Consider the following 24857-nt stretch of genomic DNA (forward strand, 5'->3'; position numbering starts at 1 on the left):
CATTGCATCAGTTTAAAAGAAAATACCAACTATTGTGTATCAGCTTTCTACCATGGACCAGACTTGTGCTAACCGCATTGTTATTAATAGTTGTGATTAGTAGCAATAACACCAAATAAAAAATTAAACCGTTAAGCCATGAGATTACTTGCTTTTCTACAAATCCTTCCCCCCTCGGATCATATCCCTTCCATCTCTCCTCCGTTACTCTTCCCTCTCCTCTCTATGCTCCTCCACACTGTTCCTCCTTCTAGTCTTCCCTCCTGGCGGTGCTCCCTTTGTATATTTTTTACCCCAGTTAGTCCTCCTTCCAAAACTCCTCTCCCTTCAGTGCTCCTCCCCCATCCCTCCTCCATCCCATCTTCTTTCCAGGTGAACTCCATCTGGGTGAACAACAAACTAATGATAGGAGAGTGCGGTGTGGCCAAAGATCAAGGCCATTGGGCCAGGGATGAGTCCGTTTTAATTGCTGGGGAATTAGCTTTGTAAGTAACCCCGGCCCCTGCCCCCAGCCCCGCCATGCCCCTCCCCCGGGGCGTGTCCAGTTTGGGCTGGAAGCTGCTTCCCCCTAGAACAGTTCATCGCTGGGAAGGCGTGGAGGGCCCCTCTCCGAAGACAGGAGGAGAGCATCACGAGGCAGCCAGGGCGGAAGCACGAGGCCTCAGAGGACACTGATGCGCTCGGCCAGCCCCTGCATCTCGTGGTCCCGGGGTGGGAGGCTCCCACCGAGCTCCCCGTCGGCTGGCAGCCCCGGCCCGGGCAGTGGGTGCTCTGCCACGAACTGCTCCCAGCGCGCATCGTCACTCTCGTGCGTGATGTACCGTTCGCCCATCTTCCCCTCCAGCTCTCGGAGGTCCAGCCACGTCTGGTACTCCTGGGCGGAGGAGAACAGGGGTTAGTTTGGGTGCTGCACCAAGGGCAGGCAATAGCGGCCAGAGCTTCGCCCCCATATGATCTGCCCTGCCAGTGAGAAGCCGGGTACGAGGGAAGGTGAAGGCACACCCTTCACAACCTACCCAGCCAATTAGCTCCACCCCCTTCTACAGCCCAGCCAATGGGAGGCTCAGCCACGTTCCAGGTCCATGAAAAATGTACCTACCTCCTTCACTACCTTAGCAGCCAATAAGAGATATGGCTCCACCCCTTCCTCTAACCCAGCCAATGGGTCAGCCCCTCCCACTTCGCTCTCAGACCCGCCCCTGCATCACCTGTAACCAGGGGTGGCTGAGAGACTTGTCCACGCTGTAGCGCTTGCGCATCTTCACCTGCAGCAGGTTGTTGATGAGGTCGATGGCTGCACCGGAAGGAGAGAGACAGCTCAAGCCCTGCGGGGTGAGGGGCCGTCCCTCCTCCAACAGGCATCCCAGCTTACTCGCCTGCCATCCAGGCCTTCCTTCTGCACCGGCATGGAAGCCTCACCTGCACTAATCACTCACCCACCCATTTCCTCATTAAATTACACATTTATCTGAAAGAATGCTCAACATCATTAATCATTAGAGAAATGCAAATCAAAACTACAATGAGATATCATCTCACACCGGTCAGAATGGCCATCATCAAAAAATCTAGAAACAATAAATGCTGGAGAGGGTGTGGAGGAAAGGGAACACTCTTGCACTGTTGGTGGGAATGTAAATTGATACAGCCACTATGGAGAACAGTATGGAGGTTCCTTAAAAAACTACAAATAGAACTACCATACGACCCAGCAATCCCAATACTGGGCATATACCCTGAGAAAACCATAGGTCAAAAAGAGTCATGTACCAAAATGTTCATTGCAGCTCTATTTACAATAGCCAGGACGTGGAAGCAACCTAAATGTCCATCGACAGATGAATGGATAAAGAAGATGTGGCACATATATACAATGGAATATTACTCAGCCATAAAAAGAAATGAAATGGAGGTATTTGTAATGAGGTGGATGGAGTTAGAGTCTGTCATACAGAGTGAAGTAAGTCAGAAAGAGAAAAACAAATACAGTATGCTAACACATATATACGGAATCTAAGGGAAAAAAAAAAAAAAAAAAGGCCATGAAGAACCTAGTGGCAAGACGGGAATAAAGACACAGACCTACTAGAGAATGGACTTGAGGATATGGGGAGGGGGTGGGGTGAGATGTGACAGGGTGAGAGAGTGTCATGGACATATATACACTACCAAATGTAAAATAGATAACTAGTGGGAAGCAGCCGCATAGCACAGGGAGATCAGCTCGGTGCTTTGTGACCACCTAGAGGGGTGGGATGGGGAGGGTGGGAGGGAGGGAGATGCAAGAGGGAAGAGAAATGGGAACATATTGTATATGTATAACTGATTCACTTTGTTATAAAGCAGAAGCTAACACACCATTGTAAGGCAATTATACTTCAATAAAGATGTTAAAATAAATAAATAAATAAATAAAATTAAAAAAAAAAAAATTACACATTTATCCCCACCCCTCATGAGGCACACACACTAGATCCTACATCTCTTCTCCAAGTCTCTACCTCAGTTTCCCCATTCCTATGTCACCTTCATAAGTTTTGTCATACACAAGTACATACAGGTACATCTGTACTATTCTTCACTTAGTATTTTTCTTTAAGCCAACTCATTTACCCAAGATTGCTGGGTTGTGGACAAAGCAAGTTGGAAAACATTGTGTGTAGTATGCTGCCATCTGTGTAAAAAAGGGAAAAAAAGAATATATGTCCACATATCTGCTTGCATATACATATATAAAGAGACTCATAATAGCCATTGCCTTTGGGAAGAATGGAAGATAAAGAGTAAGAGAGAATTTTCACTTTAGACCCTTTAGTATATATAAAAATTTGAACCATGTACATAACCTATGTAAAAATAGATAGAATTTTGTTTTATATCAATTCACTTTTTTCAACTTTTTAAGGTGCAAATACACAAATATTATATATTTATATAATGTATAAATATATATATATATAAATTATATAAAATGGAAACTTGACATCACCCTGGTCAGTGGAAACCCTAAGATCTCTTGCCATGTCCACAAAAATAAAATGAAAAGAAAACAGTGTTATAAGATGGTAGTCACTGGTTTCCTACAGAAGGCCCAGAGTCGGAGGCCTGCTCTTCAGGAAAAGGAGGATTAGTGAGTGTCAGGCATTCAAGACAAGCCAGCACTCGTCCGAGGCTCCCTCCTTGATCATAAACCTTGGAAGACACCACTGTGTAAACCCCTCTGAGTACAGGCCTTGTCTACACAGGCTCCCTCTCACACACCCATCCACCCTCAAATTCACTCACATACGCCGATGACACACTTACTGGGGGACTTCCATGCAGGTCCCAAAAGACCACTCTGAGGACCTCCAGCATTACTCCAAGATTCAAGTCAATCCACATCCCCACTGCACAGTGCTTACCTCTCTCAGGCCACCAGCACCTGTTCCTGCACTGCATAACCCCTCTCTGCCTGCTGCATGAGGTCACACCCTTCTAGGGCCCTTCCCCCTCCTCTTCACAGACCACTCAACAACCGTCTCGATCCCTTCTCTCCAACTCATCCCAGTATTCCCAGAACCTTGGACAGTCAGTACCAGGCACAAAGTAGGCACTCAGCACATACTTGCTGAAGAAACTGTTATGGGTAAATGATTACCTTTTTTTTTTTTCTTTGGCCGCACCCCGTGGCTTGCAGGATCTCAGTTCCCCGACCAGGGATTGAGCCTGGGCCACAGCAGTGAAAGCACGGAATCCTAACCTCTAGACCACCAGGGAACTCCCAAATGACTGTCTTCTTAACTAACCTCCCTCCCACACTTCCTCTGTCTTCCTGAGCTTCTGGCTTCAGGACCTGCCCCTTGTTCTAACTTATATAAGGCTTCTTGATGCACCCCAGTGTCTTAGCCCTGCCCTTGGCTCACCCTCATACTTGGCTTTGCCCCAAAGCCACGGCCTCAGGACTTGATTTTCCCAGGCCCATCTTGAAGTCGGCAGGAGTATCACAAGGCCCATCACACTACCAGGCCACAATGCCACAGTCCCTATATGCAGAGATCCCAAGATCTGCCTCCATCCTGGCCCCCAACCCCTGCTGCCCCATGCTTCTCTGACCTCCACCTGCTCCTAGGTTCCAGGTGTGACTTTGGTCTCAGGGCTGGTCAGTCCTTCTCCTGGACAGCTTCAGAAACCCTCCATGGCCCTGCCCCTCCTCCAGCCATGCCCCTAAAACAGCTCCCTCCATCACTGGCTCCAACACCATGGCCCCAGGCCCATCACCATCCCAGTCACAGACCCAATACCCAGGAAATTAGCCAAGCCCTTGTTCCTCAACCCTGCCTCATGGTCCCACCGCTTCTGCAGGACTAACCCTTTTGGGGTCATAACCCCAAAGACTCCAGGCCCCAGCCAATGCCTTGGGAGGATCTGTTCCTTCTCTTGGCCACCCCAGCCCTTTGGCTTTCTCAGGTCTAGTCCCTCTCCTGGTCCCACCCTAGACAAGCCAAGTCTTAGCCCCCAAGGCGGCAAGTGTCTGTCTTAGCGCTGCTAGGGCACTTCCTTTCCAAATCACATGACCTAGTCTAGGCCTGAGTCTAGGGACCCCGGTTCCATACACCCGCTTGAGTCCCTACCCCAAAGTCCCAGGTCCTGGTGCCTCCCCGTTTAAAAGACGGCCCTCCCCATGCCCTTGCCCCATCACTAGGCCCCTCCCTCATGACACCAGGCTCTTTTAGGGCCCAACCCTCCTGCGGCCCCGCCCATTCTTCCCACCATGCCCCCACCAGGGGGCGTCGCCCCTCGGCTCCGCCCAGGAGTCAAGTGAGCCCCACACCTCCTGCTGAGATGCAGTTCCAAGGGCAGGCTGGGTACATGAAGGCAGCGTTCTGAATCTGGTCTTTGATGTCCTCGTCCTCGTTGAAGGGAAACGTGCCACTGAGGCTGACGTACATGATCACGCCCACTGACCACATGTCCAGCGAGCGGTTGTAGCCCTGGTTGAGCAGCACCTCGGGCGCCAGGTAGGCCGGCGTGCCCACCACCGAGCGCCGGAACGACTTCTCGCCGATGATGCGCGCGAAGCCGAAGTCACACAGCTTCACCTGCGGAGGCGAAGGGTAGAGGGTCTGAGTGTGTGTGGAGGTGGCGCTTCCCGCCCCTCCGCAAGTGTACCCCACCACGGTATTCCAGACAAAATCGAACGCTGGTTCGAATCCAGGTTCCTCTGTTCACTGGCTGGGTGACGCTGGGCCAGTGACTTCCTCTCTCTGTGCCTCAGTTTCCTCATCTGTACGAGGAGGAGGAGGAGGAGGAGGAGGAGGAGGAGGAGGAGGAGGAGGAGGAGGAGCGTACCAACGCCTACATCAAAGGGCTGTCGTGAGGATTACATGAGTTCATCCATCTAAAGCTCACAGGACAATAAATGCCCGGCATGCAGTGAGGGGGTCCATAAAGGCTGCCTGCCACTATACCTCTGTCACATCGAGCAGGTCTCAACCTCCTCGTGCCTCTGTTTCCTCTTTTGCACAGTGGAGATGCTAACAGTTCCTACTTAAAGGGTAGGGTGTATGAATTGAAATATATGGAAAGTGTTAGGAGCAGCGGCAGGCATAGAGCGAGCCTCGAGCCTCGATGATCTCAGCGGAGGGACCTAACTTCTCCCAGCCCGGGTTTTATCCTCTGGATTGAGAATGTTAACAGCAGCTACCGCTCAGGCTTCCCTGGGGATTTAATGGGACCGAACATGTAAATCGCTGACGATGGTATCCAGACGGTAAACAGGTGAGAACTTACCTTGCCCTTGTTGGGGGCAGTCTAGGGTCATGGACAGGCTTTAGAGCCAGCAAGATCTGGGTTCAAGGTCCTGTCTGCTGCTTACCAGTGCATGGGCAGCTGCTACCTCTATTCACATACTGTCCCTCCCCTACTCAAAACCCTTCTCTGGCTGACTATTGCCCTGAGCCTCTGCTGCCTTCAAAAACAGCCACACCGCAACCCCTGACCCAAATCTCAATGTGACAGCCATACCACCCTTTCCTAAGATCCTTTGCCCTTTTGACAGACCTTATAATCTTCTCCTTTTCTCAGATCCACCCTTTTCTACCTATCTTACAATGGAATATTATATGGCCACAAAAAGAAGTGAAGTACTGACACATGCTACAACATAAATGAACCTTGAAAACATTAACTAAGTGAAAGAAGCCAGTCACAAAGACCACATATTATATTATTGTATATTCCATATATTTAATTCCATTTATATGCAATGCCCAGAACAGACAAATCCATGGAAAGCAGATTAGTGGTTGTGGGTTGGGGGGATGGTGGGATTGAAGGATGTTGGCTAAGAGGTATGAGGTTTCTTTTGTGGTGGTGAAAATATTCCAAAATTGATTGTGGTGATGGTTGCACAACTCTGAATACATTAAAAGCCACTGAATTGTATACTTTAAATTGGTGAATTGTATAGCATATGCATTATATCTCAATAAAGCTGTTAAAAAAACAAAAGTACAGATCTTTCCACCACAGGGCCTTTGCACAGGCTGTTCCAGCTGCCTAGAACACTTGTCCCCCCCAGAAAACTACTCTTTCTTCAGATAGGTTTTCTCTGACTCTCCACTGGGCTATACAGTTATGTGAGCTCATAGAACTGTGTCACGGAACTCAGCACAGATATAATTACATCTTTGTGACAATTTGATCAACATTTGCTCTTCCCTCTATGATCTTTGCTGTCCAATATGGTGGCCACTGGCCACACGTGGCTGCTGAGCACTTGAATGTGGCAAGTGCAACTGAGGAACTACTTTCTATTTAATTTTAATTAATTTATATTTAAAAAGGGATCCTAGGGACTTCCCTGGCAGTCCAGTGGTTAAGAATCCGCACTTCCACTGCAGGGGGCATGGGTCTGATCCCTGGCTGGGGAACTAAGATCTCACGTGCCGTGCGGTACGGCCAAAAATAAAAAATAAAATAAAAAATAAAATAAAAATAAAAAGGGATTCTAGATTTTGTTATTGGAAAACTTTTAAATATGCTTGGAACAACTTGGGTGTGTCAATCTACTTTCCCAACAGTTAATTTTATGAAATCTAAGTACAAAACTGAGTATTTCTGATAGAAATTTAATATCTGAATTGAGATGTGCTGTAAGTGTAAAATACACACCGGATTTGGAAGACAGTACAAAAAGAAAGAATATTTCATTAATAATGTTTATGCTGGGACTTCCCTGGTGGTCCAGTGGCTAAGACTCCATGCACCCAGTGCAGGGGACATAGGTTCGATCCCTGGTCAGGGAACTAGATCCCACATGCTGCAACTAAAGATCCCGCATGCCACAACTAAGACCCGGCGCAGCCAAACAAACCAATAAATAAATAAATAAATAAATAAATAAAATTTTTTTTAATTAAAAAAACCTCAATAATGTTTATGCTGATTACATGTTGAAATTGTCATATTTGGATATACTAGAATAATTATTAAAGTTAATTTCACCAGTTTCTTTTCACTGTTTAAAATGTGGCTACTGGAAAATGTAAAATTACACATATGGTTCACATTATATTTCTAGTGGATATTACTGCTCGAAGTCAGAGTTTCTCATTCACTGCACTATTGACATTAGGGAAAGATAATCCTTTGTTATGAGGTTGTCCTGGCACGGTAGGGTGTTTAGATGCCAGTAGCAACTGCCCCCCCCAAACAGCTGTGACAACCAAAAATGTCTCCAACATTGTCAAATGTCCCCCGGGGGGCAAAATCACCCCCCCCCCCGCCCCCCGGCTGTAAACCAGTGCGCATAGAGATGGGGCTGTCTCTACTTACCACAGTTCCTAATGCCCCAGCATGGAGCCTGGCACAAAGTAGGCACACAGTAATTTTTAGTTGGTGACCAAAATGAACTTTTAAAATGAAATGAAATAATCACAAAACATAGATAATAAAGCAAAAGCTTCACAGGGATATGGAAGGGCTAAATGAGAACCTGTAACTAAAGGCCCTTAAACACAGTAGGCACACAATCAACTGTAGCTGTTATAATCATCACTCCTGCTTAATCTGGTTCTGCCCCAAGGGGGTTCTCATCCACTAGTCAGAGGCTCATCAAAACTGTTTTCCTGGGGAGGGGGAAGGGTAAGCTGTGACAAAGTGAGAGAGTGGCATGGACATATATACACTACCGAACGTAAAATAGATAGCTAGTGGGAAGCAGCCGCATAGCACAGGGAGATCAGCTCGGTGCTTTGTGACCACCTAGAGGGGTGGGATAGGGAGGGTGGGAGGGAGGGAGACGCAAGAGGGAAGAGATATGGGAACATATGTATACGTATAATTGATTCACTTTGTTATAAAGCAGAAACTAACACACCATTGTAAAGCAATTACACTCCAATAAAGATGTTAAAAAAAAAAAAAAAAAAAAAAAGAACCTGTTTTGGGGAGCTCAGAATTTATAAGAATACAAATAATGGACGTAAGAATTTTAAAATATTTCTCATTTATCTGTCTAGATCTTCTTTGCTTAGCTGATTTTAAACTTGAGAAGTTAATTAGGCATTACTATATTTGGGTTTCAAAATAAATACATTTCTTGGGCCTTAAAAAACAAAAAAACCAAAACAAAAAACAAAAAAAACCTGTTTTCCTAAGAGACCCACAGAAGAAATTACCAGTGGCCCCCCCTCTGATATCTGTTCTCTGCTTCTCCCCTTAATAAAAATCCTGAATTTCTAATGAGCCACATGGCCACCGAGAATGAAAACTACATTTCCCAGTTCCCTTTGCAGCCAGCCACGACCACGTGATAAAGTTCCAGTCAATGGGATGTGAGAAGTGCCCCATGCAACTTCAAAGTATTGCCTTAGGGAGGGTAAGGGGTGTATCCCCTTGTATTTCTTCTACCCTGTTTCTTTCCTCCCTTCCTCCACCCCCATTATCTTTTTACAGCTGGGGGCACGGCAGCAGCACATCATGGACCATGAAGACCAGGCAACACCATAGAGAGGCCAGAACAAGACAGCAGGAGCTGTGGTTCCAACACCATGGAACTGCTTTTTCACCCTCAAAATGCTTATGCTGGACCCTACACGAGTGAGAAACAAGCCTCTATCTCATTTAGGCCATTATCTTGGGTCTCTGTGTCTGATTAATTATCTTGATTAATACAATCCCCACCCACCACCAGTATTGGATGGACTTCCCCAAATCAGGAGACATGTCTGACCTGAGGAAATGGGTCCGCTGACGCCAGCAACACATTTTCCGGTTTCAAGTCACAGTGGACGATATTCTTGAAGTGAAGGTGTCTCAAAGCCACCAGGATCTGAGGGGAGGCAATGGAGCCAGTAAGAAAGTTAGAAAGGTCCCTGCCCCAAGATTCTGCCCTCAGCAGCCAGCCCTCCAAACCCCATCCATGCCCCACTCTGTACCCCTAAAGATGCCCCCCAGGACTAGGGGAGGCACTGGAGCACCAACGAAGAATTTCAGAACCCCAGAACCATTTCCGTCAGAGATAGGAGTTCGACATATAATTCTAGGAAGGCTGAACTGGAGCAGAGATTTGGGAAGCTCCTGAGACACTTTGGCATGTGGATCATGATGAAAAAGTGCTATGAATAAAGCAGTGGTTTTCAAGGAGGTACTATTGTGTGATTCCATTTTTTAAAAGATATTTTTCAGCCATTAAAAAAATGGAAACAATACAAACAATACCAATATGACATGTTATAAATTAAACGTAACACCTTTAAGAGGTGGGGGGATTGTAGAGCCAGCCTACTAAGGTAGCAAACCTGGCTCCACACTTACTAGCCTGTTGCCTAGGGCAAGTCTCTTAACCTCTCTGGGTCTCAGTTTTCTCACCTGTAAAATGGGGGTAATAGCAGTACCCATCCTCATGGGTTGCTGTGAGCTTTAAGTGAGTTGAGGCATATAGAGTGCTTAGGGCAGTGTCTGGCACAGAGCAAGCACTCCATGTGAGCTATTATTATTGTTGCTGTTTTTAGTTATTATTCTTGTGGTGGTCTGTTAGCAGACATATTCCTGTGAGTGTTTCAAAGAAAACTTTTCCTGCTATATCTATTAATTCAAGAGTATTCTATGATGGCAAGGTGAGCTGACTTAAAAAAAAACAAAAACACAAAACTGTTACCATTTGTTACCACTAATCTATGGGAGCCATGATTTTCCTTGATTCTAGGTAACCCAAACAAAATGCCAAATACACTGGAAGTACAGAGTGATATAAGCATGAAGTTGTAATCTATATCTTAGAACTGAAGTATTTGTATTTTTCTCATTGTTTTTGCTGGATGATTTTCGAGTACGGAAATGCTATTTGAAAGCTACTGCTGAGGTCCGAGCTCCTCATTCTACAGACAGGGAGACTGAGATCCAAAGATGTATATGGACATCCTCTTCTACAGATCTTCAGTTTTTTGATTTTTCCAACCCCTAGTAAATGTGGTGAACAAAAAGGGCAGATTGGAAGCTAGACAGACCCAGGTTCAAACCTTGGCCAGATTGCTACCTAGCGATGTGACCTTGTAGCTGTGTGACCCTGGGCAAGACCTAGGAACCTCCCTCCACCTCAGTTTCCTCATCTGTAAGATGTGGATTATAGTAATACCTACCTCAAAGGTGGTTGTGAAGCCTATAAGTTCATGAGGTATAGGGCTTAGCACAGGACTTGGGGTGGGGCAGGCAAGAGGCAAAAAGCAGAAATCTGCAAAGGGAAAGAGAAAGAGAGAGAAGAGCACAGGCAAAAAGAGAGGAAGAGATGAAAGACCAGAAAGAGAAACTGCCTCAGTTGCTGAAGGCAGGCAGTTTCCTCTCCCCACCTGAAGTCTGGATGAGCCTGCCTCAGTGGGTTTCTATCCCCACCCTGCAAGCCAGCCTGACAAAGGCACACAGCTTGGGAGAGCAAGAGTGCTGGGCCTGGGGAAAGGAAGCCAGCACAGGGGACTTTGCAACCAACAGAGAACATGTCCCAGAATCAGGTGTGGAACCAGCCAGGTGGGAAGATCTTTCTAGGAAGGCTGTGAAACCCAGAAAATGAAAGTAAACACCATGAACAAAATAAAGAGGAAAAGAAATACTGGGATTAGAGACGGGTACAACACAAGCAGCAAAGATCCAGGGTCCTTCATATACAAAGAGCTCTTACAATTCAATAAGAATAATCCAATTGAAAAATGGGCAAAGAGTGCATAAAGCACAGGTCAATAAACATGTGAAAATATGCTCAACTTCACCCATAATTTTTAAACCAGCAAATGAAGCCACGTGAAGTATTATTTTTCCACCTTTAAAACTGGTGATTGGGCTTCCCTGGTGGCACAGTGGTTATGAGCCTGCCTGCCAATGCAGGGGACATGGGTTCAAGCCCTGGTCCAGGAAGATCCCACATGCCGCAGAGCAACTAAGCCAGTGCACCACAACTACTGGGCCTGCACTCTAGAGCCCACTCGCCACAACTACTGAGCTCACGTGCCACAGCAACTGATACCTGCGTACCTAGAGCCCGTGCTAAGCAACAAGAGAAGCCACTGCAATGATAAGCCCACGTACCGCCAGGAAGAGTAGCCCCCACTCGCCACAACTAGAGAAAGCCCACCCGCGGCAATGAAGACCCAATGCAGCCAAAAACAAATAAATAAAATTAAAAAAAAAAAAAAGACTGGTGATTATATTGGGAATTCCCTGGCTGTCCAGTGGTTAGGACTCGGTGTTTTTACTGCTGTGGCCTGGGTTCAATCCCTGGTTGGGGAACTAAGATCCTGCAAGCCATGCAGCATGGCAAACAAACAAACAAACAAAGAAAAAACCTGGTGATTATACTACCCACAGTTAGTAAGGAGTGAGAAAATAGACACCCTCAAACTTTGTTGGTGAGAACAAAGATTGAAGGAGGTTTTAGAGGACTTCCCTGGTGGCACAGTGGTTCAGAATCTGCCTGCCAGTGCAGGGGACGTGGGTTTGATCCCTGGTCCAGGAAGATCCTACATGCCACGGTGCAACTAAGCCCATGCACCACAACTACTGAAGCCCGTGCGCCTAGAGCCTAGAGCTCTGCAGCAAGAGAAGCCACCGCAATGAGAAGCCTGCACGCAGCAATGAAGACCCAACGCAGCCAAAAATAAATAAATTTATTAAAAAAAAAAAAAAAAAAAGAAAGAGGTTTTAGAGAATAACAGGGCAACATCTTTTTTAAAAATTTAAAGCACATTTCCCTGGGCTCGGGAGTCTACTCTTCGAAACGTATTCTATTGAAATTCTGCCACCAGAACCTGTCGATGTCTGTAGACAAATGTTCACAGGATGTTGTTTGCAGTAGTGGAATAGTGAAACCAACTACATGCTCAGTAACTGGGGAATTTGGTAATATCCGTCATGGGACGCAATTAAGAAAAAGAGGCAGTTCTGCTAACTACACACTGAAACAGAACAGTCTTCCAGAAGCACTGTTAAAGTGAAGAAAGTAAGAAGCAGAACAACGTAGCGTTATATATGTGAAATCAATTAAAATGCATGCACTTGTGCACGTGCGCACACACACAAATAACACAGATTAGTTTGACTTTACTCAGGAAAAGCACAGCTCCTAGGTTTAAATCCCACCAGCTGTGTGACCCTGGGCAAGTTACTTATAAAGTCTCTGAGCCTCAGTAAAATGGGAGTAATAATAACCACTACCACATAGGTTGCTACGAAGATTAAATGAACTAGAACAGTGCCTGGCACAGATTAAGTGCTCAATAAAGTTTAGTGACCACATTATTTATCACCCTCATTATCAGCATCCCCCGTCCCAGCCCTGCCCACTCTGGGTGATTACTCTCCAGGGCTGGGGCTATTTTGGTCACCACCGTGTCCTCACACCGCCCAGTATGGCCAGGCACAGGGGTTCAGGCAGTGTTTGTTGAACCACTTAATAAATGAATGAATGAATGAGCTCCTCAGAGAAAGGCCTCTCTCCCCTTCCTTTTTTCTTCATGAATAAAGTCAGGCCCAGTGAACCTGACTCATTATATAAAGTAATAAAAAATATAAAATAATAATCATTTATTACTTTTCTATAATAATAGTTATTATTATTACCACTCTATTATTTTCTACTTATTATCCTATTATGTTTCTATTGTTATTACTCTATTATTATTATTCTATTAACTGTTCTATTATAATCTATTATAATTTTAAAATGATCACTCTAATACTTTTTCTATGATTGTTATTATTACTCTATTATTATATTTTCTATTACTCGCTGTTATGACTCCCACCCAAGGTCTGCCTGCCCTTTGGGGGCACAGGGCACATGTGCGTCTTGCAGGGCAGGTGGGGAGCCGGGGCGGGGAGGCTGGCGTTGGGCGGGGCAGTGGGCGGGGCAGGCGCACCTGGGTGATGAGGAACTTGGTGAGGCGCTCAGGCAGCCGGCCCTTCTCGCTGGAAAGGATCATCTCCAGCATGTCCCCGTGCAGCTTCTCCATCACCACAAATACCTTCTCCGGGGTCTCGAACATACACTCCAGGTTGACAATCCCCGGGTGCCGCAGACTCTGGGGTGGGTGGGGTGGGGGGCGGGGCGGGGGTCAGAACCCAGGTCACCCGCAAACTTGGGACCCCAGAGGGCAAGCCATAGGAGCAGGCAGACGACAAACAAGACAGATATCCCCGGAGGGTCGGCTGTTCCTTCCCTGGGGGTGCCACTGGGGGAGGGGAAAGGGCTTCCACAGCCCCAGACAGAACCACCCCTCCAGCGCCACCAAGTGTCCAGAAGGATCTTTACATCATGAAATTCTGGTGAAGGTCCAGGGTTGCGGGAACAAGAGAAGGGGAGCGTGGAGAAATGGGAAGGAGCTTTGTACATCTGTATTTTTTAAATCCCTGCCCTCCTTCCCTTCCCCAGCCCTTGCCTAGCTGAACCCCATCTCTCCCACCCAGGTCCCCACCCAGCCTCCTCCCTGGGGTCCAGGTTCCAGCCCCACACCCTTTCCCCCTACCCTCCAATAGCAGCCAGAGGGATCTTTCGAAAGTGCACATCTGACCCTGTCCCTTCCTTGCTCAAAATCCTTCCATGGCTCCCCAGCACCCTCGGGAGAAAGCCCATAGGGTGTGACCCCCAGCCTCCCCACTAACCTCACCACCCACCACCTTTCTTCACATAAACCATCTAGTAACCTTGAACTCCTTCAAGTTCCTAGAAGGCTTCGTGTTCCCTCTCACCTCTGGACCTTTTCACGGGTTGGTCCCTCTGCTCAGAATACCTTCTCTACCCCTTCAGTCTCAACATGCATGGTGCCTCCGCTAGGAAGCCTTCCCTGACTATCCCCAGACTGGAGGAAGTGGGAAGGGGGCAAAGGAGGAAGTGGGAAGGGGACAAAGGAGGAAGTGGGAAGGGAAGGGCCCTTCCTGGGTGGGGAGGGGGGCAGAGCTGGGCCATAGATCTCAGGGGTCACCTGCAGAATGGCCACTTCGTTCCGGAGTTGGCTCTCCTGCTTGGTGGGGAAACGCAGTTTGTCGATGACCTTTACTGCCACGTCCCGGCCTGTCTTCCGGTGCTTTCCTGGGCAGGGGGTAGGGGAGATGGGGGATGAGGGGAGCAGGACCTTCCAGTCCTGGCAAGAGGAAGCCCCCACCAGAGAGACCCAGCCGGAGTTGGGCAGAGGTGGATGAAAGGCCATCATGGGGGCTCTGAGGGGTCCCCAGGAGAGATGCGAGGGGTGGGGGGCCCTGGGAATAAAGATGGAAAGTAAAGACAGAACTCCGAGGAGGGGAATCTATAACATGGGAAACTAGACTTATAACCAATCAGAATCTAGCATCTAGCTCTGTGGCCAATCAGCGTAGAATTTACCTTCCCTATTAATAACGGGAGAAAGTCATTGGCCTTTCCCAGTGAGAAAAGGTGAGCCTGCAACCATCTGCCCCCAGGATCTAGCTTTCTAATCAACTAGAAAAAGTGGTGAGCATGCAGGCAATCAAAGGGAAGGTCTGAGCTCAAGACCCCTTTCTGGGTCAGCTCTTGAAGCATCCTTACCGCCATAGACCACTCCAAACTGGCCCGAGCCCAACACCTCATCCGGGAAGATCTGGTAGACAGTGGCAATGTCCTGCAGGGTGGGGACAGGGAGGGTGAGGGGTGCAAATGGAGATGGGGAGGTCAAGGAGACTAGGAGGGTGGGAGAACTGGGAGGCTGTTTGGGAGGGGGAGGGGGAGGGGGAACACATCCTTGGGGCTGTGGGATGTGGGCAGGGTCTCACCACATTCTCTTGGATCTGGCTGTTAGACACAGAGATGCTCAGAGAAGCTTGTCCTGGGGAGAGGGGGAGGCGGAGGTGAGGGGACCCCAGGCTCAAGATCACGTTCACCCATAACTCTACCCTCTGGAGCCAGTAGTCAGGCTACTGACTGACTTGTCCACTAAGAACCTCAGTTTCCTCCTCTGGAAGAATGGAAACAATAAAAAGACCTCTCTCCTAGGGCCAGTGAGAGGAGGAAATGAGACAGGAGCTCAAAAAGTGATGCCATGAATGAGTTCACGGAGCATTTCACTCTGTGATCTCAGCACCAAGTGATGATCCCATTTTACAGAGGAGGCAACTGAGGCTCAGTGGGAAACTCCAAACTGACTCCGGCATCTTCCCCTGCATTTGCCCCACTACTAATCCAACCAAGGTCAGACATTTCCAAAGTCTTGATCCTTCTGCCATTTGAACATCTGTCCCCTCCCTGAGGAACATCTGGCCCTCGCCCCTCAGCCTCCTCCCTGGTCTCCCTGCCCCGTTCCGCCCTTTCCTATTTGCCCTCCATAAGGAAGCCAGAGGGATCTTGCTGAAGCACAAACCTGACTCTGTCCTTCCCCTGCTCAAAACCCTGCCATGGCCCCCCCAGTGCCCTGAAGAGGAAGGCCAAGGCCCTTAAATGGCCTAACAAGCAGAGTTTGGTCCCTCTGCCTCTTTGACTTCATCTCCTCCCTTCCTGTTGTGTGTATTCCCGACATGCTGGCCTCCTTGCTGGGCCTCCGATACAGCAAGTTCTCTCCTATCTCTGGGCCTTTGCATTTGCTGTTTCCTCTGCCAGGAATGCTCCTTCCCTCATTGTGGACTTAGTTAAATCCTCCTCATCTCTCAGTCTCAGCTCAAATGTTACTCCTGGGGCCGTGGCAGGTTCCTTTAGCACATGTTCTACGTCCCACTTGTCTTTCATCCAGGATGATCTGATGAATGTCTGTTACTCACCCCGGACTATGAGCTCCCTAAGGCGGGAACCTGGGACTCCCTGATCATCCTTTGCCTCTGCGTGAAAGGATCTCCCACTTCCTTTCCCTTCATTTCACCCCTCTTCAACTTCCAGGTCTTAGCTCAGATGTTGCCTCCTTCAGGAAGCCCTCCGGGACACCCAGGCTGGCTTAGTCACCCCCTCTGAGCTCCCACAGCCCTCTGGCTCCCCTATCCCAGCCCTGCCCACTCTGAGTCACCACTGTCTGGGAACAGGTCTGTCTTCCTTACTGGACTATGAGCTCCAGGAAGGCAGGTCCTGGGCTGTCTTGGCCATAGCGGTGCCCCCAGCATTATCCAGCACAGGCCAGGCACAAAGGAGCATGAATTAAAAAGCCTGAACTCACAGTTTGGAGGAGTTGGCACCCCTGGGAAAAGACTCAGAAAGGGAAAGTAACATGCCCAAGACTGTACGTTAGGTCCAGGCCTTAATGATTTAGACCCAGGCCTGCTGAGTCCAGAAGCCACATTCTCCACTCTGACATTCCCTGGCTCTTCCCTTCTCCAGGATCCCACCCAAGCCCTCCAAGACCCATCCTCCCAGGGACCCGGGGCGGGGGACTTACTGTGGGGCGCATGGCCTGGGGCACTGGGTGCATCCTGGAGGATGACAGGCATCAGGGCCTGGCGGATGGCTGTTTCCCAGCCCCGGGCAGTCTCGGCCCCCTGCCCGCTGGGCCCCCCTGGGGCCCCGCCAGGGGTCTCGCCCACAAAGTAGGTGGTGTTGGCAGTGACAATCTCGAAGCAGTGTGGGTTGGTGCCTGGCGGCACAAGGCTGAAGTTCTGGGCAGGCTCCACGGCGAGGATTTCAGACAGTGGAATTTCCTGGCCGGACACAGAACCAGCATCCGTTAGGGCTCCAGGCTGACCCTGGGGCTCTCCACTTACTCAGATGAGCACACAGAACCCAGTGTCATTGCAGAAGGGGCTGGTTTGCATGGAGTGGTCAGGAAAGGCCTCCTGGTGGAAGTTACATTGAAGCAGAGATCGGAAAGGTAAGAAGAGGCCAGCTGGTGGCGAAATGGGGTGGGGGAGGGGGTGGAGCATGTGCAAAGGCCCTGAGGTAGAAAAGGCTTGTGTTCAAGGAACATGCCATATCCCCATTACATGGATGGTGCCTGGCACACAGTAGGCATGCCACGTTTGATGAATTAATAAAGGATAAAAATATAAATAAATAAATAAATAAATAAATAAATAAATAAATAAATAAATGAAATCGGGCTAGGGCCAGGCCTGCAGGGCCTCATGGGCCACAGGGAGGAGCCTGAGCTTTGTCTCCAGGGCCTTGGGGAGCCACAGAAGGGTTTAGGGCAAGGCGGGGAGCAGTTCTCTCTGCCTGTGTGTGGAGGGTGGATCGGAGAGGATGGGACTGACATAGGAGACCAGGAAGGAGGCAGAGGGGGCCCTGGGAGGAGAGAGGGTGCAGGGTCTATGGGGAGGAAAAAGAGTGTGCTTTGAAAAATGTTGAAAGACAAAGGAAGGGAGGAAGAAAAGAAGGAAAGGGTGAGAAGGGGAGACAGACTTATGTAGCCAATAAAACCAGGAGACAGAGACGTTGTGGTGGGGATGGTATTTTAGATGGCGTGGCTTGAGGAAGACGGGAAGGATAAGAAGGAAGCAGCCATGGGAAGGGTAAGGAAGATCCTCCAGAGCAGGTAAACAGCGAGGTGTCTGGGTTTTATTCCAAGGGCAGTGGGAGCCGCTGGAAGGTTGTGATGCTTTCAATGGACTCCTCTGGCTGCTGCGTGGGAGAAGACTGAGGACAAGGGCAGAAGAAGGACCGCGGAGGAGACTGGCTGGAATGCAGCGCTGGCATGGGAGGCGGTGATGAATGAATACAAAGAAAGAATTCAATAAATTAATTATAAAGTTATAATGATAACACACTTATAGTTACTGGGAGTTTAACGGAGCTTCACGTACGCCTGGCCCTAAACTAATTGCTCCACGTAGGTTATCTCTCTGAATTCTGGCATCAGCCCTGAGGCGAGGACTATTCCTTGAGGCCTTTTACAGGTGAGACACGTGGGGTGCAGAGAGGTGAGGTAACTTGCCAGGATCCCCTAGCTGGAAAGTGATGGAGCTGAGATCAAACACGGGGGAGGGCGTCCAGGTGGGCGACACTTGCTGATGGGATGGAAGCGGGCAAGCAGGGCGTGGGCAGAGAGTGTGATTCGCAGGTGTTTGCCTGAAGCAACTGGGAGAGGAGGGGAGAAGATAGCGGACAAAGAGGAGAGGTCTGGGGGATCTGGGAGCCAGAAGGCCCACCTTGTAGTATCTGTTGGTCGTGTTGTTCTGGAAGAGCGTGATGCACTTGCAATCCAGGCGCCAATAGTGTCGCTTCCTCTGTTGGGAGAGGTGCTTGAGAGACTGAGGTTGTCTGCCCCCCATGCTGCTAGGGCTCTGACTCTAATCCCAGCCAACCCCCGCCCCGCCCCTGACCTTCCCTTAGTCCCGCCCCTCCCCTAGATCCTGTCCCTCCCCCTTCATCCCTATAGCCACCCCTCTAATTCTATCTCAGCCTTCAGCATGACCCCGCCCACTCCAAACCCCAACCAGCTCCGCCCCCTCAAACCCCGCCCTCCCCAACTCTAGCCCCACCCACCTGGCCCCGCCCCACCCACTCACCAGCGTGTCCTTGTTGCTGTAATGAACCACCCAACCCTCACGAAGCGTCGTGCTGGATTTCCGTGTTGTGTGTCGCACTGACTGCACCACCCTCATTAGGGGGATGTACCCCAGGGAGCTGAGGGTGGGGGAGAGGAAGGGTGAGAAGTTATAAGCAGAAAATAGCCGTAGTGCCTGGGGCCGCGGCAGGCAGGTGGTGGTAGGGGCCTGTGCGGGTGCGGAGGGTTGGGGGGGGTGGGGGGGATGGGGTGCATCTCTGGGCAGCCAGGGGGATTTTTGGCCACACTTTTTTCCTTTGTGGTTTCCAGACCTCCCATAATGAGGAAGGGGACTCTTGAGAGGCCCACATTAAGAGGCTGCGTTCCGAAGCCAGGCTGCCTGGCAAATTACCTAATCACTTCGTGCCTCAGTTTCTCCACCCAAAGGGGTTGCTGTGAGAAGTGAAGCCTTTCTTAGGAGCTTAGCACAGTACTTGGCACACAGTGGGCCTCCAATAAGTGCTAATTAGTACTGAGCCCATTGATTGTGGAGCCAGCTGTGTGACATTGGGCAAGTGACTCAACCTCTCTTGTGCCTCATTTCTCTCATCTGTGCACGTGCTATTAGGACAGTGAGGAAATGAAGGCTGAGGGAAATTAAGTGACTTGCCCAACTTCAGAACCAACAACCTCTCGATCCCTGCGCTAGACCTGGACTTGAGAGGCCTTGGCCACTTCTCTTTGCCTCTCTGAGACTTGGTTTCCTCATCTGTGAAATAGGCTGCCTCTCCCAACAGCCCTCCCCTCCCAAGTCCTTCAAGGTCCAACTCTGATAGCCTATGATTCTGTTACTAAACACTCCCAGGAAAGACCTGGGAGAAAGGGATTCTGAGGTTCCAGGTGGCTAGGGCCGGGTGGCACTAGTAAGAAACTCTCGGTGACCACTGTGACCTGAATACCCGTCCCACCTCTGGCCTCACTTCCCATCCTCTTCCCATCACTCTCCCTGCTTCAGCCATCCCAGGTTCCTTGCTACTCCTGCAACATTCTTGGTTCTACCTCAGGGCCTTTGCACTTGCTGTTCCCTCTGCTTGGTAGCCTCTTCCCCCAGATACCTTCCACACCACTCCTTCCCTCCCCTCCCTCAGATCTCTTTAAAGCTACAATATTTCCTCACAGAGGGCTCCTTTAACGACCCTAAGTAAGATAGCCTGTCCCCATTTTCTATCCCCTCTCATTTCCTTTCTAATTTTATTTTTGATAGCAGTTATCAGTATCTTATAATAACCTAAAATGGAAAAGAATCTGAAAAAGAATACATATATTCTTCCCTCTCTCTCTCTCTCTCTCTCTCTCTCTCTCTATATATATATATATACTGAATCACTTTGCTGTGCACTTGAAACTAACACAACACTGTAAATCAACCATACTTCAATTAAAAAATTTTTTTCTAAAACATATGAAAAAAAGTGAAAAGGTTCAAAGGATGAGATTAAAAATAGAGAAATGGAAATGCAAATATTTTCTTCTCATACCTCCAAATGGATCACCTCTCACCCTTCCCACTTTTGAGATTCAAGATTCAAATACTAGGGAGAACTCCTTTTCCATTTTCTGAGCACTTACAACCTGGCAAGCACTTTCCCTGCATGATCAAATAGAATTTGCACACTCTGTAAGGCATGTCCTCAGTCCCCAGGAGGAAACCGAGGCAGGCAGAGAAAGGACCAGCAGTTTAAGTGATGGAGCTGGGATCCATCTCTCAGCCTCCAGTGCCCTGTGCTTTTAGCCCTGCTGCTTTCCTGCCGCCTCGATAAACAGTCATCCATGGAGGAAGCCAGGCCTTGTCCTAGACACTTGGGAGGCGGATAAATATCCTTGCCCTCGAGCACTTGAACTCACATTCTAGTGAAGCTGAAGATTAATTCCATTTCTAATTTAAAATGTGTAATTAAGTAAAAGTTATTATTTTTCAGAGCTTCCATGCCAGAAGAAAGCCACTCCCTGTCAGTTCGTTGGGAATATTTTCCTTTCCCCATTTTACAGACGGGAACACTGAGGCACCAAAAGGAGAAGGAACTTGTTTAAGGCCATACAAATCAATCCAAGGCCAAAATGGTTGAAAGAAAATGGATATTATCCCTTCCTTTTTAAGATTTAGGGCTCTGGGATAAGAGTTAAACTAACACTTACTGTATACCAGGTACTGTTTCACATACTTTATTTACATTAATTCATTTCATTCTCGCAACAACCCTATACAGTAGGTAGGTACTACTTTATCCCCATTTTACTGATGAGAAAACTGAGGCCCAGAGAGGTTAATCTCTTGCCTAAGGCCATACAGCAGTCTGGTTCCAGAGTCCATATTCTCACTCTTTGTACTGTCACTTTGCCATATGGACTGTTTCTGGAAGGACCCACCAGAACCTAATCCCACTGTCATCCTCTGGGGAGAGGGGCTGGGCAGCTGAGAGGCAGGGAAGTGGGAGGGGTTGACTATATACGTTTTGAGTGACTGTATTACCAGTTTCAATAAAAGAAAAACAATGTAAGTTAAAATAGGCTTCCATTAAAACTTGTTAAAAATGTAAATCAGGAAAAAAGGTTAGGTTAAAAAAAATAAAGTTTGGATGCTTGAGAAAGTTCGCCTCAGGAACCTGGGAAATTTATAAGAACGGGGTGATGTCAACCCATTGTAGGGACGGAGAAGGGCCTTCGCTGGAGAGGGCCCTGGGTACCTCTGGGCCTTGCCTCCCTCGCCTTCCTCCTCCTCGCTGGCATGGAGAGCATTTTCTGAGTGGGAGCCCGGGACGAAACCCGAGTCATCTGACTCATCCATGAGGGAGCTCTTGTCAGCCTCGCTGAAATCAGTGGCCTCCTCCATCGGCACATCTGGGAGGACAGGGGCATCAGAGGGGCCTCCGGAACCCAGTCCTGCTGCCCTTTCCCGCTCAGCCCCCAGCCTCTTACCTCCGTTGATGAGTGCCTCCCCCAAACAGTCATTAGGGACTCGGGTGGCGCAGCGTTTGTGACAGTTGAACTTGCAATCTGGTAGGAGGACAGGGAACATGGAGACGGGTGGGAGGGGGAAGAGAGGTCACCTCTAAGGGTTGACCCTTGACCCCTAGCCCCCAGTCTCAAAAGAATTTGCTATTGCTTTCTGGGGCAGGAAAGCTAAATGACCCTTCCCTGGTCATCCCTCCTTTAAGCCACAGTCCCCAACTATGGAGGGGCTTGATTAAATCGAGGAGGGCCAGATGAAGTGTCTGTGGCTTGATAGCCCTAGTACTGTAAGGGTCTAAAATTCTAACAGTGTAACTATCCATCACCCTAGATTTCTACAATTATAGAATGTAATCGCATGTAACACTCTATGATTCTAGACTTCAGGCTTTTGAGGGCGGGGTTTCTCAACCTTTGGCACTATGAACATTTTGGGCTGGAAAATTCCTTGCTGTGGCGGACTGTTCTGAACATCATAGGATTTTTAGCAGCATCCCTGACCTCTACCCACCTGATGCCAGTAGCACCAGCCCCATATGACAAACAAAAATGTTTCCAGACATTGCCAAACATCCCCCCTTGGGCAAAACTGTCCTTGGTTGAGAACCAGTGCGTGGTTGAGAAGTTTGAAGACTCTGAGGTTCTGGGCTGCTATACATCAAAGATCCTGGAATTGTATGAAAACTTATTTTGCTAAGGTCCTTATGATTCTAGATTTCTAAGACTGCAGAGTTTGATGTCCAAGTTTCTTCTCAATTCTTATGGTTTTAAAGTTCTAACATTCTGAGAATCTATAATTTGACAGTTCTAATATTTATGAGTCTAAAGTTCTATGATTCTTTTTGCTGAATCCTATGATCTAGAATTCTTGAAACTTATGTTTCTAAGGTTCTCTGATTCAAGAATTCTCAAGGTCTACGGTTTTAGAATTCCATGCTAAGTATCATATGATTCTAGATTTCTTAGGTGCTAGGATTCCAAGTTTCTAATGACTGAGGTTCTAGGATTCCAGAATTCCAAAGGTTCTAGAACTTCAGGATTCAGGGCACTCCCTTTCCAAGGCCCTGTGCTTCTAAGGATCGGAACAGAGATTTTTGTTTCCTGCCACAAGCCCAGCCTCTGAGTGTGTCTGTGTGATGGGGGGTGTTCTGACTCTGTCCCTCGCCACCCCCCAACGTGGGGGGCCCCCGCTGACCTTTGCACTGCAGGCCCTGGCGAAAGAGGCCCTTGAGCAGTTTCTTGCAAGCCTGGCAGACGGTGGGCCGCGTGTAGCTGTGGATGAGGAAGGTGTGTGGCACCTTGACCTTGGACAGCAGCATCTTGTCCAGCTCGATCGGGCGACCGGTGTAGGATGAGGCAGAAGATGAGGAGGACGAGGACGGGGGGCGGCGAGGGATGAGCTCGGTGGTGCTACGGCTCTGTCAGATGGCAAGGTGGAAAGGGACACCTCAGCACGTCGCCCCTGCGCCTGGGCCTCATCAACCCCCAACCCCCACCCCTCCCCACCCCTCCCCACTCCCCCAGCCGCTCACCAGCTCATCAGCCATGCTGAGCAGGGACTCAGAGGTGCCGAGGCGCACCGAATGGCCACTGGCCAGAGACGTGGACGACAGGCGTCGCTTGCGGGCCCCACTGCAGTTGTTGGGGATGCTGAAGGCGCAGCGTTTGTGGTAGTTCAGTCCGCAGCCTGTGTGGGGCGCTCGACGGTCAGAGACATAGCCTCCACCTGACGTGGGCACTAAAGCTCAGCTCCCCACCCCCACCCCCGCCACCTTCTCCTTTTCTGAAGATCTGTAACACAGCAGGTCCCTCAGGATGCCTCTTCCTAGTGTAATTAACATCAGCGGAAAACTACAAAACCCAGTTCAGGCAGAACTGCTAATGGCTGAGAGCCTTCAGGAATAAAGGTTTGGGGAACTCCCTGGCGGTCCAGTGGTTAGGACTCCGCGCTTTCACTGCCTAGGGCGCGGGTTCAGTCGGGGAACTGAGATCCCACAAGCCACTTGGTGAAGCCAAAAAAAAAAAAAAAAAAAGGAATAAAGTTTTGGGCCACCCCAACAGACAAAACACCATGAGCAGGTGAGGTGCTGGCTGAGGGCAAAGGGAATATGGACCAGGCAGTGGAGAAGGAAGAGAAGGAAGCCACAGCCACGTGACCAGTTGCAGCCTTGAGGACAGTCATAGTATTTCTTCCTTACTTTGTTATGAATATGTGCGTACACCAAATATTTTTGTTTTCTTCCCTCTTCTACCCCCTTATCATCTAACATAAGATATTAATAATAATTAACTTTATACCGTGATGTTTGTTACGGAATGTCAAAGGAGAAGAGGGAATATCACACAAGGACATCGTCTTATGGGGAAAGAGAGCATTTTCAGTTGTACTCGGGATGGTTGTATCATATCATGTGGAAGTGTGACTTTGTTCTTTCTTTTCTTTTCTATTTTTAATCCTTGACCATGAAAGAGTCAGGCTCAGCTTGTCATTTCCTACTGGACTTCCTGAACGCTTCTCCATACATCTCTGGTGATTCCAAATGATTCCAGGATCTCTTCCTGGAGTAAAGAATGTTCCTCCAGCCTTCGGAAGCTTCCTTCGGACATTTTATGAAGCCTGTCTTCTGGCAGCCGGCCTGTCATAGACTTTCCTGCGCAGTAATTCCTCATCATAGGCACTGTCTCAAATGCACAATGTCACGCTGCAGAGGCAAGCCTGGGGATTGCTGTTGGTGCTACGAGGAGAGTTTCAGGATGGCAAATTGCGCACAGGAACCACGTCCCAGTTTTGGCCTTTAATCACTCACATGCTTCACAGAATTTCAGAATCTCATCTATGGGTCCTGTTATGAGTATCAAGGTAGAACCAAACTCCCGTAGGAAGGTGTCAATGGCATACAGTACAGGCATCTGGGCCTCTTTTGGAACCCTATGAACTTGGACCATCATCTGTGATGCTGGGCC

General features: G+C 48.7%; 1 protein-coding gene across 2 annotated transcripts in view; it reads right to left on the reverse strand.

Moving 5' to 3' along the window:
• Positions 1 to 62: 62 nt before the first annotated feature.
• Positions 63 to 24857, reverse strand: part of PRKD2 (protein kinase D2) — a 33743-nt gene continuing 8948 nt past the window's right edge. For both annotated transcript variants that reach the window (XM_068528239.1, XM_068528238.1), the window contains exons 5-19: positions 23426 to 23580; positions 23089 to 23311; positions 21861 to 21938; positions 21629 to 21782; positions 18907 to 19024; positions 18547 to 18624; positions 16842 to 17100; positions 15259 to 15311; positions 15035 to 15107; positions 14454 to 14560; positions 13392 to 13553; positions 9218 to 9316; positions 4814 to 5081; positions 1209 to 1294; positions 63 to 874 (exon numbers count right to left, since the gene is read on the reverse strand). In XM_068528239.1, coding sequence (XP_068384340.1) covers positions 662 to 874; positions 1209 to 1294; positions 4814 to 5081; positions 9218 to 9316; positions 13392 to 13553; positions 14454 to 14560; positions 15035 to 15107; positions 15259 to 15311; positions 16842 to 17100; positions 18547 to 18624; positions 18907 to 19024; positions 21629 to 21782; positions 21861 to 21938; positions 23089 to 23311; positions 23426 to 23580 — 2126 coding nt within the window. In that variant the 3' untranslated portion in view covers positions 63 to 661. The remainder of the gene's footprint in view (positions 875 to 1208; positions 1295 to 4813; positions 5082 to 9217; positions 9317 to 13391; positions 13554 to 14453; positions 14561 to 15034; positions 15108 to 15258; positions 15312 to 16841; positions 17101 to 18546; positions 18625 to 18906; positions 19025 to 21628; positions 21783 to 21860; positions 21939 to 23088; positions 23312 to 23425; positions 23581 to 24857) is intronic.

The sequence above is a fragment of the Eschrichtius robustus genome, chromosome 19 (assembly GCF_028021215.1).
Source record: "Eschrichtius robustus isolate mEscRob2 chromosome 19, mEscRob2.pri, whole genome shotgun sequence".
Taxonomy (NCBI): Eukaryota; Metazoa; Chordata; class Mammalia; order Artiodactyla; family Eschrichtiidae; genus Eschrichtius; species Eschrichtius robustus.